Raw genomic sequence first — 16090 nt, 5'->3', positions numbered from 1 at the left:
TAAAGCAAATAGAGTTTTTCTTATTGTAATTGAGAAACAACTTCCCCCTGAGGGCCCAAAGGGTCACAAAAATTAGAATAATTTAACTAGAAGGCCTCTTAACGATGTTTTTCCCAGTTGGAAGATTTTACTATGTATTTGTCTAATGCACAGTATGTTATGGAGCTGTGGTTAATAAGGAAAAACATTTTTATGGATTTTACTTTTAGATTCAGATGTTGAACAAAAATAATAAAGTGCACTTTCAAAAAATAATTCATTCAGTGGCCTCAGTATTAAGGCAGGTCTAAGTCTTACGAGTCTCCCTTTAAAATATGAGATTGAAGGAACTAGAAAAAGGGTGGGGTATAGCTCAGTGATAGAGCGTGTGCTTAGCATGCACAAGGTCCTGGGTTCAATCCCCAGTATCTCCATTAAATAAATAAATAAATAAACCTAATTACCTTCCCCCAAATTAAAAAAAAAGGAAGAAAAAACTACAATTAAAAAATAAAAGGAACTAGGAAACGGGTATGGATATTGCTGCATTCTTTCCAAGGTGATTCTGTTCAAATTTTATCAGTTTTTAGTTTTCCCACAACGTGTATTATAACACTCAAAGTATTCCAATCACATTAGAAAAACACGAGAATTACTTTAACTCAGTCGTTTTATTTTGAGAACAACATAAGGTATATCTCAAATCCACTTGACAATAAATATTTTAATAAATATGACATAAATAAATATAAGTTAGTTCACATGCTTTTATGAACACAAAGTTATATAAATAAATATTTTAAAATAAATTATGCTTAGAGTGGTTTTTTTCCTACAAACACTTGGGTACTGAAATAGCTTATAAATTCTTGTTCTTCTATTAAAGGAAAAAAAAAGAAAAACATGCCCTTTGAGGACATTTCCCCTTCTTAGTAATTTGCTCATAAAAACTTACCCCTAGGAAATATGAAATATATTCGGTCAAAGGAATTACGGGGGTAGAACGGTCACACCCTTCACATTTGGGATGCTGACCGATGTAGACAAGCATGAGAACTCCTGCACCAGCCTAAATGGGACCAGGTCCAGCCACCCCCACCCCAGATCTTAACCCACACCCTTTAGCATTTCTGTGGTTCCGATTTTTATAAAAATGACTAAGGCTGGGAGAGACCTCCAATGTCTAGGAAGAATTCAGATAGCTCATCATTCTGTCGATGGTCACTGCACGAATTCTGAAGGCGTGAAGAAGTATGCAGAGCTTGACTTTGGTCTTATAAAAATCCGGTTCTTCCAGGGAGGGTTTCTGCGGCACAGTCTCACCGCTGACATTCAGAGCCTAGGAGGATAAACATCGCATGTGACATAGACAGTATTCCGAAATCAAAACGTTCATCCGTAAAAATGGGTGAAGCCAATACATGTCTCAGAGCCTGCAACCCACTCCCTCATTACATCTCCTGAACCCAGCACAAATCTACTCCCAGCCAGATGGCCAGGCAGAACCTGAGAGAAGAAATACTCATTATCCAAGCACATGTATCTTCTGCAAGCTCTGAAAAGACCCTTAGAGCTATTTAGAAAATCATCAGTGGGAGTTGCATTTTAGAAAGGAACGATTCTGTTAAGATGACATCTGCTGTGGTATCTAATTAATTTTTATATGTCACATTAAGAAGCTACGACCTTTTTAGAACAGGAAGGTGATGGATTGCTATTGACTGGAAACTCTGTCAGTATCAGACCTGTTGACTAAAGACACCCATTCATGTGACCTGGCAACAAGTCTCCCAGCTTTAGCCCTTTACTTTGATAACACAATGCAAGACCCCATATTTGCACAATGATTAGTACTTCTGCTTGTTCCTCACAAAAAGCCTAAAAGAAAGGTAGGGTGGAGAAAGTCATTTTAAAGAGGAAGAAATTGAGGGGCAAATGGTCTGGGCATAGTTGTCTGATTACTGGTAGAACTGATTCCACTCTCAGTCCTGAAAATGAAATGTCATCTACAACTCCAGCTGGTGACATTCTTTGATACTTAACATGACGTTCACTGCCTTTCAAACAAGATTTGGAGCAACAATGATAAAAAGTGAATGAAATAAAAATAAATTTCTTTTTAGACAATAATTTTTGACACCAGATTTTTATCCCATGCTCTGGCCACTATAGTACTTACTCTGCTCTTCCTTAAGTGACTATTTCTATGTGGTATATTTGCATCATGTGCTATTGTGATTCAGAAAATTACAAAGCAAGTTCTTGTCTATGAGTAACATCGTGGAGGTGATAGGCCATTCTTTGATTTCATGGACATTTTGGTTCAGGATGGCTCATACCCAGGCACTAGCCCCGCTTATTTTCTCTAGCAGTGTTTGCAGACATGCATGCCAGCCCCTCACATCCACATTTTACAGACTTTAGAGGAGGGTAGTGGAATCCCTTTGATGGGGGTTTAAATCCTGGCTCCACCATTTACAAGCTATGGGACCTCAGACAAGGCGCTAACCCTCTAAGCGTGGGTTTCCTCCTTTGTATAGACCCCATGTGGTTGCTGCAGGGACCACATAAGGAAATGTATGAAGACCTTTGCTGAGAGCCTGGTGTAGACCACGTGGTCAACAAACAGGAGGCTACTCTTCTTAATGTGACCGGCTCATGCTGCCCTCTCTCTAGGGGGCGCCCTCAAGTCTGTCTCCCCCAAAGTGGAGCTGGCTTTAGAAGGGGGCATTTCAGGCCTCCCCCACTCCCGGAAGGGCTGATTATATACCCCTTCATCAGGGACCCCGCTGGCTGCCTCAGCAGGAAGGCATTCTCATTGATGGGAAGAGGCCTTACCTGCATCAGCTCAGCAATGGCTACCAGCATGTTCTGATCCAGAAAGATCTGCCTCTTAGGGTCCATCAGAAGCTTTGCATTCATGGCCTGGAACTCCATATGGTACATCTTTAAGTCCTCATAGATGCTGCTAAGGCACAGGGTCTGTGTAACATGACAAAATGAGGACAGAACCATTGAGATGGGCCAAAAATGTGCCCCACCCCCTCCTTCCCCCACCATTGCCTTTGAGGAAAGAGTTTTATGTCTTACCGTCATAAAAGAGGTCTTTCCAGAAGCCAGGCAACTCCCATGCTAGAAGAAAGAAATAATTACATATCAACGGCATGAATTCATAATGTGAACCGAAACCTATTTAATGTTTTTACTTACAGTTATTAAAGAGGTCTCCCTGGAAGCCAGGCAACTCTCATTCTAGAGAAGGAAAATCACACATCAAAGACATTAACTCTTAATATAATTTTTCTGACTTTTCTTCTCAAACATATGTATTTTTTTTCTCCTGGTAAAAAAATACACGTAAAATTTACCATCTTAACTATTTTTAAGAGTACAGGTCAATACTGGTAAGTATATTCACACTGTTCTGGAAAACCACACCTGTTTTTTAAATTAATTTATTTGGGGCGGGTAGGGGAAGTAATAAGGTTTATTTATTTATTTATTAATAGAGGTGCTGGGGATTGAACCCAGGACCTCGTGCATGCTAAGCACGTGCTATACCACTGAGCTATACCCTCCCCCCACATCTGTTTTTTGTATACATTTATTTTTTTCAAATCAAACTTCTGCTGTGGGACCTGTTAAAGTCCCATGATGATGGACCCCAGAAGCATGCACAGTTTCAGAAGAAGATGAGGTCTGATGCACAGCTCTTAACTGTATTACAAGCTTTGGGAGGAAAATCCTTTATACCGTGGCTAATTCCAGTGGTAAGCAGGCCTCCACTGTGCTGGTTTTATCTTTGGTGATATCTTCATGGTCAATCTCTTCAGAAGTGCAAGAGTAAAATTCTAGGGTTTGTCTGGCCTGTGAAACATAAAGAGAAACCCAGTTTATGGTAACAGTTAATATGGCATCCGGCTCCCCATGAGGGGGGGGGCGCCAGAGTGCCCGCTGCCCTTGACTCCATCTCTGACTTGTAGGAAATTCAGGGTTTTCATCAGACAACAGGTCATTTACAGTCTCTCTCCCTCCCTGCCTCCCTCCCTCCTCTCCTTTTGTTTAGGACATGTTTCTGTGGACAATGTTTTTCCATTATGTAAACACTATAAATCATTTCAACAGGCTGTGCTAACCAGCATCTACACCACGCGGTGGCACTTGCTTCTGGTGAAAACTGTTGTTTTCCTTTTGCCAAAGCGCCTGTGTTTTATGAATACCTTCTTCAAGTATAATTTCTGCAGGGGGACTGTTAAGGCCACTACTTGATGGCTATAACAAACAGGCAACCCTAAAGACAGGTGGAGATTTAATGTGCAGCAGACACACAAACACACACAGAGATAATTGTCTTACAAGCATGTTGGAAAGCATTGTTGAATATAATTAAGAAATTTCTCTTAAGAAGTTGATGACTTTTTGACTGAAGATCAAGACCATTTTTCCATTCAAGAAGCCTGATGTGTGCCAGGCACTACGCTGGGTACTAAGGAATGTGACAAGGAAGGAGATGATGTTATGCGTCCCCAGGATTCCAAGTTCAGCAGTGGAGACAGCCAAGCACCCAAGTGACTAGGAGACAAGCTGGCAGGTGAGGGGGGCTGAGAAGGGTCAGAGGGCTCTGAGAAGGTGGTGGAGAAGGAGGCAAGGGCGTCCCCAGAGATGGGATATCTGCATCCACAGGATTAGAATGTTGACAGGCAGGAGGGGGAATTTCAGGCAGAGGGAAGCCATGAGTCAAGGCTTGAGAGTACAGAACATGCTGGGGAACAAGCGGTCAGATCCCCGTGTGTGGCAGGCAGAACAGCGCCCCCACCCAAAGACAGCCACCGCCCATCCCTGGAACCTGGGGGTCCATTACATTACAGGGCAAAGGGGAATTCAGGTCGCTGATGAAATTAAGGTTGCTGACCAGCTGACTTTAAAATAAAGAGGTTATCTGGGAGTATCTGGGTGGGTCCAGTGTAATCACTCGGTCCTTATAAGTGGAAGGGGGGGGGCAGTAGAGTTAAGGTCTGAGTGATGCAGCACAAGACTCATCTGTTGGCTTTGAAGATGGAAGGGGCCCCCTCTACAAGCTGGAGGAGGCAAGAAAATGAATTGTCCCCTACAGCCTCCAGAAAGGGATACAGCTCTGCTGACACCTTGATTTTAGCCCAGTGAGACACATTTTGGATTTTTGGCCTCCAAGGCTGTAAGATAATACATTTGTGTGGTTTAAAGTCACTTAGTTTGTAGTCACTTGTTACAACAATGATAGAAAATGAATACACTGTTTCTGGAGGGGTTTTAGCAGACCGAGGCAGCCACTATCCTGAGCAGGTTGTAAAAAGTTAGACTTGGAAATTTAGGCCCGCTGTTATAGTTCTTCAGGTCTTTTCAAGAGAAGCTGGAAAACTGGATTCTTATATGAAAGGTCTATTTTTTTCAATGGCATCCAACTCAAACATCAAAATGAAATACAAACGACATGGACCAAACTCTACAGATCTGTGGGCTGGATCTGGCCTGCGAATCTCATGCATTTGCTACGTCTGTTTTCTGTGCAGCAGCCAGCTGATGTGTTCTGGCACATCTGACACACGAATCAAATTTTTAAAAAATCAAATTGAGTTCTGCAATCTTTTGACCTTTGGTGCTGCATCTGGGAGTAGAAGAGTCAGCTTTTTCACTTAAAGCATCTACGTAAATCGGAGCTGCTAGATTGTATCCATCTTGAACCTTTCTTCAGGAATCAAAGCGTTTATCTCTGCAGTTTCCAGTTGGTGAGCTGCCTTTTTAATTAAGATTGATTGAACTGAAGGAGCAACTGGCAGCCCATTATGAAAGATTAGAAGGGGGAAAAAAGTTCTTTAAGAAGGACTCATGGCACTGAGCTTACTTTAAGATATTCATAAAGCAACAAGATAGAAGTATTCTAGAAAGATTTACTAGGAAGCAGGAAGGCAAAAGGACATCTTTTCAAACATCAGTCTTTGGCAATTGCAGCAAAAGCAAGAGATGTTGGAGTGCTTTTAAAAGGCAAAAAAAATTTTTTGCATTAAAATATGAAAGCTAAAAAAATGGCTGAAGCTGTAAATAAAATTAGAAAACTCTCTCCCTAGAGAATGAAGCCTGGCCATGCACCGATCACAAGTTTTCTGAAATGTGTTGCTCCAACAACGAACTGAGTCACCAGACTGAAGGCTGGCCAGGAGTGTGAGGGGCAAGGCTAATTCATCTCTGTAGCCCCTGAGCACAGAGGCCGCCCCTAATAACAGTTTCCTGAATTGATAAGTGTGTCAGAGAAACAGTGTGGGCCTGACACAATTCCATCTGAGTTGGCAGGCTACAGGGAACACTGTAAATATCCACTTTCCTCTGCGTAGACACAGCCAAAATGAATGTTATTATAATTTATTACCACCCCTGCCTTCTCTGGAGACACAATTTCATTGAGACGCTTTAGCTAATAGTTGGACCATTTGTAAAGTTCCCTGTTCCTCTCTTGACAGCTCCTGATTAACTTCCACAATTTGCCGGCGGTTTCTTCAGGCGACCAGGGGTTCGGAGATGCCCCTTCACCAGAGAGGCTGCAAAGTGGGAGCAAAGATGTTGAAAAGCTCACCTTCTGAAGTGTGTCGCTGACGGCCCTGAGCAGGTTTTGGGAGTGGCTGAGGCACTGGAACATTCCTGGGCCCGCTGTGGTTGTGGGGAGGCTCCTGGCCAAACTGAGGTGGTCCAGGTGATTTAGGAAGACCAGGGTGGCCATGAGGAAGAGGCCTGGAAGGGAATCAAGCGGCAGGCTGAACTGGTCTGCCTCTACCTTCCATCTGTTCTGGCCATTTCCACTCATCCACTTCTGGGCACCAAAATCCCTCCACCCCTTTCCAACCTCCTTCAACATCTGAGAGATGAATCAGGTTCTTGGAGGGCAGCGCTCTGTTCTAGGAGTGGAAGCCAACTCACTGTGACGGCTTCCTTGTGGGTTCGGACAAGGGTGTTGGACAGAGTTCACCCAGAAAAAGTCTCCATTTCAAGAGGTGGGAAACTGAGGCCAGGGGTGAAGCGAATGGCCCAGACTCACCACCCCGTGTTTTGGAGACAGCCTCATTTTGAAGCCGGCTAGGATCTACCCTTTTAGAACTGGAGCTGAGGGACCCTGGGCAAGAAAACATCTGAGCAGACCTCAGCTTCTCATCTGTGAAGTGGGCAAAATACTTAACTCACGGCGCAATTTCAAGATTAAAAGAGACAACGTCCTGTGGAGCGCATGGTCAGCACGCAGTCCTTCCCCGTTTCCTTCTCCTCTGCACGAGATTGCCGACCCTCTTCCAGTCTCCGCACAGCCGGCCCCAAGTTTCTGCCTCCTCTTCCCCGCCCCTCCCCACCCGAGCGCCGAGCGCGAGTCTCGGGCTGTTACTCACTGCGCGGTGGGCACATGCTGAGCGGCGCTGCGGGGACACCGAGCTGGCAGTCGGACGCAGACGGACGGACGCCGCAGGTGAGGGCTGTGGTTGGGAGGCTGACCCAGAGGGTCACATTTTTATAATTGCCTGAGGCGCGGCAGGACTTTCCCGGGACTCTGGTCTCTTGCTTTCTTTCTCTCTGTCTCTCTCTACATCAGCTTCTCGGTGACACGTGGAGTCTGGCCCGCGGGGCTTGCGGCGCTTTCGGATTAACTCTATGGGCGCCCGGCCGCAGTCGTTCCGGGACGGCCCCGCCGCCTCCTGCCTGGCCCAAAACGAAAGTAAAATTTCGCGCAAAGTCGCGGCGCAGGGTCCCCGGGCAAGCCCGACACTTTGCCCTCCATCCTCGGACGCCCCCCGCCCCCAGCTATCCCGCCCCGCCGCCCTGCAGCGCCCTCTCCCGGGAGCGCCGAGCATTGGCACGCCCTCTCCATCTATATCCAGGATGTGCCCTGATTGTGACTCCCGCCTCGTTCTGGATGGGGGTGAGGAAATCATTCATTCAGCATTTATTTATTCAGATGATCCACGGTTCGCCAGGCCGACAGTGTGCCAGGTGCTGGGCATTCAGCAGTGAACAGGTCACGCTGGGGCACTCCCACACCAAATCTGACTCAGTGTGCTTTGTTCACGGGTACCATCTCAAAGATGAAAAGACATGAAACCAGACTGGCTATGCAGTAACAACTCTCTTAGAGAATCCAGTTTCCTACAATGTCCAGGAGAGAATCGTTACAATTTAGCGCAATGGTTGCACAGGGTCCTGGGAGGAGAAGCCAGAGAGAGGACACCTCAGCAGGAGCGATGGGGGTGAGGAAGCAGCAAAGGATCCCAATGAAGCAGGGGGACTGCGACCTGAGTGCCGAAGGGTGAGTGGGCATTAGACTGCTTCCAGTAGGATGGGGTGCGGGTCCTAGGTTGGAGGAACAGAGATCAGAAGCACAGTCAGGGAAGGTAAAGGGGGGTGGCCATCTATGGGTCATGCTATCCGGGTGTGAGGTGGGAGAGGGTGATGGGGCTGAGCCTTGAGGGGACTGGATTCCATGCTAAGGAGTGTACATTCTGCTGAGGGCGGTGGGGCGCCTTCTAGGTTTTAGGCAGGAGATATGGTTAGATTTGTATGATAAAGAGATTTTTCAGCAGCAGTATGGAGGATGGATCCCAGGGGTCAGAAGCAGGAAGGCATTTCCATGGCCCCGTTCAGGATGGAGACCCGAGGGTGGACAAGAGGGAGCCTCAGGATGGGGAGGGGCCAAGGCTTGGTAACTCCTCAGGTGTGAGGGGCAGGAAGGTGCTGAGAATGGCTGGATGGAGGTTGTTCACTAACCTGTACAGGGGTTACTACTGTAAGAGGAGAGTGAGTTTGGAGGAGATGCTGAGAAGTTCCATTTTGGACGTGTTGGGTTTGAGGTTCCTGTGGGACTTTTCAGTTCACTCATTTCTACCACGAGTGTTAGTCACCCTGGACATGTGTGAAAGGGAGCGGTGTTTTTGGTCACCCACTCAGAGCCTCTGATGGGTCAGACTGCACTAAGGTCCCAGGACTTCATGGGACCTCTGTGCAGATGTACTAGTCTTGGGTAGGGATGAGCCTTTTGGGATACAGGAGTTATGAGTGGGTACTTCCTCTGGGTCCCTATCTGATTTGGAATGGATGAGATCATTGTGAGCCTTGAGATGCTACCATGAACACTCGACAGGGCCAACCTCTACTGAAAATGGAGTGATGAAGCCAATTAGGAGAAAGCTGTGTTAGCCTCTCGTCTGATTCAAGCTCTCTCCGTTTTTGGCAGCATCATCTGCTCAAGGGTGATGAGGCAGCCACCACAGGGATTTTCAGGTGTGTGTAAAATGAGAGCAAATGGTTGATCTAGATCTAAGGCTCCTTCCAAGGCTGTGGCCTGTGGATTACACCATGGGAAATGAAGACCAGTGCATTGTCAGAAACAACTGCGTCTAGCAGATTGTGTGAAAGAATGACAGGTGCTGAGCTATGTTGTTGCCATAGGGGTTTAGGATGGAGTTAAATGTGCTTAAAGTTAGAATGAAGTCAAGTTTACCACAGCTGAGCTTTCTCCCTTGGAAGGGCCATGACCAACTTAATCCTCTTCATCTGATATCCTTACTCTGCCCAAAGAGTTGATAAGTAAAGACACTTTTTCTAAGCAGATAGCTCAAGATAGTTGTTTGCAAACTTTAATTGTAATTTGGTACATTCAGAGAGTCTTTCTATTAGTCATTTATTTTCCATTCATTTTGAGCAATGAGCCAATCTGAGATCTCACATAATAGTTCCATCACTTGAAATCAAAAGTCAAAGTTCTTTTCAGGAATTTGGCAGAATGTATTAAGACCCTGTATCAGGCCTCTCAGCTGAAGGTGATCTTGTTCCCAGGGGACATTTGACAATGTCTGGAGACATTTTTTGTTGTCATAATGGGGGAAGGGGGTTGCTACTGACATCGGGTGGGTAGAGAAATCATGCCACGTGCTGCTAACCATTCTATACAGGATGGCTCCTCCCTCCCACCAATGACAAGAAGTTATACTGTCAAAATTATCAGTAGTGCTGGATACCTGCAATAGTACCAAATAGCAGCAATAGCTCAGGACACCTTCTTTCATCATTATTCTTCTTGGTGAGCAGACCAGTTCATAGCCATAGGCTCCGAACAAAAGACTTGGGACTGTACCTTTGGTGCCATAATTTAGAATGGCAGCCCATCCTTGGACGAAGTGAGATCCCGCAGAGGCTTGTGATCAGTTGAAACTGTAAATGTGAATCTGTAGGGAGGTACTGCAAATACGAGGGTCTTTCATAACATAGAGAGAACTCTGTGGTCAGTTTTCCTGCAGTTCTGTTCTATAAGGGCCAGTGAACTTGAGCACAAATCAGCTGGTGCTCTCATGCCGTCTGATGGTGTGGATCCAGTACAGCTCTGCTCCCAAAAGGTGCTATCAGGGGAAGAAACAGAGCCTTACGTTCCTTTTTGCATGCACTAACCTAAGCACGACATGCTTGTGAGGCTGGTTCCATGGCGCAGTTTCTACTCGGGTGGTGAAGTGTTTCAGTAACAGGAAGAAAAATAGTGAGCTGAGCCAGAAAGATGACTATAGAGTCTTAAGTAACTTTTTATCTACGATCAAATGCCCCAAGTCCTAGCCCCCTCTGCTGATGGGTAGCTGTGTGAGCTTGGACAAGCCGCTGCCTCTCCTAATTTTCATATCTGCAAAATGGAGACAGTAATCCCTGGTTGTCTAGCATTTTCATGCAAATCAGATTGTATAATCACCAGATAAATATTTCATTTGAGTGGTAGAATGTCATCACTATGAGATATCACTATACAAGAAGAGGTGTGGTTATTATTTTTGAGTCAAGGAGCACACTTGCTAGTTTATTCCACAGCTGCCTCTTTGCACTCTTTTAAATGTTAAGTAGCCACTTCCCAACGAAGGGGGAAGGGGAGTCCTAAACATTCACAGCACCATTTCTAGAGGCAACGTCCATATGTTATCATGCTGTCTTGAAGAACCTCAAAAATATTAACAATGGTCTTCAAGACAGAATTCCAGGAAAGATGTTGTTATTGCTTATTGGTGCCCCAGAATAAAGATTTTTATGAATATTTTTGCCAGATTTTCTACATCTTGAGATAGTTTAACAAACAAACAAAAATGATACAGCTCCTAGGCATTGTAGCCTCATCCATGATGAGGTCACCTGGTGCTTAGACACTAAAAAGGAAAAAATGATGAATTTGACTATATAAAGAACAAACATCTCTGCAAGAAAAAGAAGCCATAAATAACATTTAAAGATAAATGATAACCTAGCAAAAAACATTTGCAACAGCATATGATGGACCAAAAGCTAATCTCCTTAGTATATAAATATGAATATTAATAAGAAAAAAGCCAACAATCCAATGAAAAATGGGTAAAGGATAAGAATAGACAGCTTAAAAAAAGAAAAATACAAATTATTTACAAACATATGAAAAATAGCTGCACTCAAAATTAAAGAAATGCGAATTAAAATGACTAGATATGATTTTTAACCTATAATTCGGAGAACTAAAAATTTGATGATTTATGGGTATGTGGAAATAGGTTGCCATAGTCTGTTGGAGAGAGTGTAATCTAGTGCAGTCTATTTGAAGGGTCAGTTGGCAATAGCTATTAAAATAAAAAATACATATACTTTTGCTAAGCAATTCCACTTCCAAGAATTTGCCTGTGAACTATTTGTACATATGCATAAAGACTGATTTCCATTAAAAGTATCATTTTTAATATCAGAAGACTTGAAACACTCTAAATGTCCGTTAATAGGGAATTGTTTCAGTAAAACATGATTCAGCTTTTCAATGGACTTTTCAATGTAGCTATTAAAAAGACTGAGTTTGATTTATATGTGTGATAGGAACAATCTTCAATATGTGAAATGTCAAGGTTCAGACCAGTGTATATAACTTGCTTCCATTTGTGTAAGGAAAAAGTACATACATATATATACACATATATACACATACAGATACACACACACACACACACACACACAGTATAGGTCTACAGTCATAAGAGCATAGAAAATCAATGACTATTTCCTCTAGAGGAGGAGATTGAATCTTTGAAGTAGGGGGAAAACCTGCTTTTTAGTGAATACCCTCTGTAGTATTTGAATGATTTAACATGCAAATATATTGCAGCTTTATTTATTTATTTATTTTTGTTTTGGGTTTTTTTTTTAGGGGGTAATTAGGTTTATTTACTTATTGTTATTATTATTTTTTAATGGAGATACTGGAGATCGAACCGATGACTTCGTGGATGTTAAGCATGTGCTTTACCACTGAGCTATACCCTCCCCCCCAGCTTTATTTTTGTTTCATGTTGTTTTATTTGCATTTTCAAAGATCACCTATAGCAGGCGAAGAGAGCTGCTGGCTCATTGTGACAGCTCTTGAACAGGGAATTTCCTCTAAGTTGCAGCATTTTTGGGGAATTTACTATACAAACTTCAATCTGTGAGTGGATTAACTCTCTACGGCTGAGACGGGGCGTTTGTGGCTGATTCTATCCATCCACTGTTCCATCTTCTACTGTTCTGAAGAATATGCTACATGTGTGCCGTGCACATTTAGATCTTCTAATTCTGTTGTGCACTTAACGTTATTTCCCTGGCTGGAGCCTTGCCGGCCTCTGGCCTGGCAGAGGCGAAAGACCATGGGCTTTGCAGTACTTACTGGGTTAAACTCCCCCGTCACTTTCTAACTGAGGAATTTGAGGCACTTTCATTGACTTCTCTGAACTCCTATAAAATAAGGAGAAAAACAGCCAGTTGGTGGGGTTGTTGGGACAATTTACTGGGATAGTGTACCCACAGCGAGACAGCGGGAGGAGCCCTGTAACACAGAGGCATTGCCCTCAGCATGTTGCTGGTGTCCTTTTGTGGCACTGGTTTCTAAACAGTGACCAATACGGCTTTGAATAATCCCTCAAAGGCCCGTCACATGCCATGTGCTTCAGTGGGGAGCAGGGTTGGGGCTAGTGTCGTGATGCTGGATGGCCCCTCATGTGGAAGGAAACAGAATAGTCCTAGTTAAGAGGATCCTCTTTTTCTTCTCAAAAGAGAATGAAAATTTCTCAACATACACGACCTGAAAGCTGGTACTAGTGCTAGCTGAAGTCCCCAAACAGCCATTTTGATGGTATTATATAGTCATTATTTATTTCTGTTCAGTTTCCAGTGTTTTCCCTCCCTCCACATTTACATGATCTTCTATCAGAGAGAAAGTTCCTTCTGCCCAGAGAACTTTCATTTAGACTTTTTTTTTAAGCACAGGTCAGCTGGCAGCTGGTTCTCTCACCTTTCATTCATCTTAAATGTCTTTATTTTGGCTCAATTTTTGAAATACATTTTTGCTTGGCAGTTATTTTCCTTCAGCACTTTGAAGCTGTTACTCCAGTGTCTTCTGGTTTCCGTTGCTCCTTTGAAGGTGATTTGGGAAGATAGTCTGTCTGCTCTTACGATTTTCGTTTCGTTTCGTTTTGTTTTCCCAGCAATTTGGTTATGACATTCCTAGGTGTGTTTTTCTCTGTGTTTATACTGCCTGAGGTTTGTGTACTTCTTGAATATATAACCTGATCCCTTTAAATCAGTTTTGAAAAATTCTCAGTCACTAACTTTTCAAATATTGCTCCTATTGCTCCCAACTCAGCTTCCCTGGGGAGCCCTTCTGGAACTCGAGTTACACATATGTTTGACCTTTTCACAATGTCCTACATGTTTTTCATGCTATTTTCCACCTTTTTTGTTTTTGATGTGGATGCTTCTATCTGGATATGTTCTGCCAACTGATCTTCCAGGTCACTAATGCATTCTTATTTTACAATTTTTTTTTTTTGGTCAGTGAAGGTACTGAGGATTGAACCTAGGACCTCATCCATGCTAAGCATACGCTCTACCGCTGAGCTATACCCTCCCCTGCTAATGCGTTCTTCATCTTTCCAAACTGTTGTTAAATTCATTATTTTGCAGTTTTGGAATTTACACTTAGCTTTTTTTTTTGATGTATACTTGATTTACAGTGTTGTGTTAGCTTCTGGTATACAGCAAAATGATTCAGTTATTGATATGTATATATATTCTTTTTCATATTCTTTTCCATTATGGTTTATTACAGGACATTGAACATAGTTCCCTGTGCTATACAGTAGGACCTTATTGTTTATTTTATACATAGTAGTTTGTATCTGCTAATCCCAAATTCTTAATTTATCCCTCTCCTACTCCCCTTCCCCCTTGGTAACCATAAGTTTGTTTTCTATGTCTGTGAGTCTGTTTCGGTTTTGTAAACAAGTTCATTTGTATGATATTTTAGATTCCACATGTAAGTGATATCATATAATTTTTTTAAAAGCTTTTAAAAATTTTTTTGGGGGGAAGTAATTAGGTTTATCAATGTTATTTTTTAATGGAGGTACTGGGGATTGAACCCAGGACCTCGTGCATGCTAAGCGTGCACTCTATCACTCAGCTATAACCTCCCCCATCACATGATATTTTAGATTCCACATATAAGTGATATCATATGATATAAGAGATCATATGATCTTCATGTAGTATGATAATCTCTAGGCCCATCCATGTTGCTGCAAATGGCATTATTTCATTCTGTTTTATGGCTGAGTAGTATCCCAGTGTATAAATATATATACCACGTCTTTATCCAAACATCTGTTGATGGACACTTAGGTTGCTTCCACATCTTGGCTATTGTATATAGTGCTGCTGTGAACATTAGAGTGTAAGTATCTTTTCAAATTAGAGTTTTCTCTGGATATATGCTCAGGAGTGGGACTGCTGGATCATAGGGTAAGTCTGTTTTCAGTTTTTCAAGGAACATCCATACTGTTTTCTATAGTGGCTGCACCAATTTACATTCCCACCAACAATGTAGGAGGGTTGCCTTTACATCCTCTTTAGCATTTATCATTTGGACTTTTAAATGATGGCTGTTCTGGCCAGTGTAAGGTGATACCTCCTTGTAGTTTTGATTTGCATTTCTCTAATAATTAGCGATGTTGAGCATCTTTGCATTTGCCTATTGGCCATCTGTATGTCTTCTTTGGAGAAATGTCTATTTAGGTCTTCTGCCCATTTTTGATTAAGTTGTTTGTTTTTTTGTTATTGAGCTGTATGAGCTAGCTTTATATATATATATAGATTTCAGTTTTCTGATGAAAGTATCCATCTTGTCATCTATTTACTTGAACATGCTAATCATAGTTATTTTACATTTTGTGGCTGATAATTCCAATATCTAGATCATCTGTTTCTATTGTGTATTTTTTTCTCTTGTCCCTCTCTCTTCATTTGCCTGGTAATTTTTGATTGAATGCCAGACATTGAGTATAAAAAGTTGTATAAACGCAGTGATGTTAACTCTGGCAGGCAGGCAGATTTTAAGCAGAGCACCTTAAACCAATCAGGGAATGAGATGATTTGGGGCTGAGTTTCAAACCTTGACAAAGGCTGGTCTATATCTATTTACCCTTATTTCTAGGATGTCGTCCCAGCAGTTCCAGCTGAAAGCAGGAGGTGTTTACCAAGGCCCCTCTGCTTTGGTAGGCCCTGCATGCTAATGCTTATTTATCCAGCACCGTGTACTGTCATTAGCTCTGTTCAGTTTCTCAGTCCCCTAACGGCCGCTTTTTGTTCTGCCTTTTTAACTTTTAGCCTGTTGTGCTTACTAATCAGCAGCCATGTGGAGGGAAAAAAGCAAACAATTCTATTTAAATCACTTCTCTGCACTTTCTTTTCCTCCAAGATCTTGGCATCTCAAGTGCTGGTTACTTTGGTGGCCCTGAGCTTCACTGTTTGTTTCTCCCCAGTGAGTATGCCAAAACCTCTACTCACCTTTTCTGCTTTTTAACAGCCACTTTCTGCTCAGCTCCTCTGTCCTGTACCCATTATGCATATGAGTCAGCAGATGACTCAGTGGGGACTGTAGATTCTTAGGCTGATCTCAGTGAGTTTTCCTTCTTTCAGAGATCTTCAAGCCCTGGCTGCCTTGGTGGCTCTTTAATGTTTTAAGACATTAAAAAAATTTTTTTGTTTGGCTCTTCTGGTTGTTCTTATGAGGGGATTTTCTCGC

The 16090-nt window shown here is 42.9% G+C and overlaps 1 protein-coding gene across 2 annotated transcripts; it reads right to left on the bottom strand.

Moving 5' to 3' along the window:
* Positions 1–798: 798 nt before the first annotated feature.
* Positions 799–7770, bottom strand: IL12A (interleukin 12A). Of its 2 annotated transcripts, XM_031679452.2 has the most exons (7): positions 7386–7770; positions 6587–6741; positions 3733–3846; positions 3190–3231; positions 3070–3111; positions 2818–2961; positions 799–1318 (listed from the first exon to the last, which is right to left on the bottom strand). In XM_031679452.2, the coding sequence occupies exons 1-7, from the start codon at positions 7399–7401 to the stop codon at positions 1163–1165; spliced, it is 669 nt and encodes a 222-aa protein (XP_031535312.2). In that variant the 5' UTR covers positions 7402–7770; the 3' UTR covers positions 799–1162. The 2 variants fall into 2 exon arrangements, with proteins under 2 accessions (XP_031535312.2, XP_072816200.1); XM_072960099.1 differs by lacking the exon at positions 7386–7770 and having other exon boundaries at positions 6587–6916.
* Positions 7771–16090: the final 8320 nt, after the last annotated feature.

The sequence above is a fragment of the Vicugna pacos genome, chromosome 1 (genome assembly GCF_048564905.1).
Source record: "Vicugna pacos chromosome 1, VicPac4, whole genome shotgun sequence".
Lineage (NCBI taxonomy): Eukaryota > Metazoa > Chordata > Mammalia > Artiodactyla > Camelidae > Vicugna > Vicugna pacos.
This window is presented reverse-complemented; position numbering and strand designations above follow the sequence as displayed.

Coding starts and splice junctions, on each gene's coding strand:
- IL12A (XM_072960099.1), bottom strand. CDS start 6,865: ATGTTGAAGGAGGTTGGAAAGGGGTGGAGGGATTTTGGTGCCCAGAAG. Junction 3,112..3,189: donor GGGAGACCTCTTTAATAACT/GTAAGTAAAAAC, acceptor TCTTTCTTCTAG/CATGGGAGTTGCCTGGCTTC. Junction 1,319..2,817: donor CCATTGCTGAGCTGATGCAG/GTAAGGCCTCTT, acceptor TTATCCTCCTAG/GCTCTGAATGTCAGCGGTGA.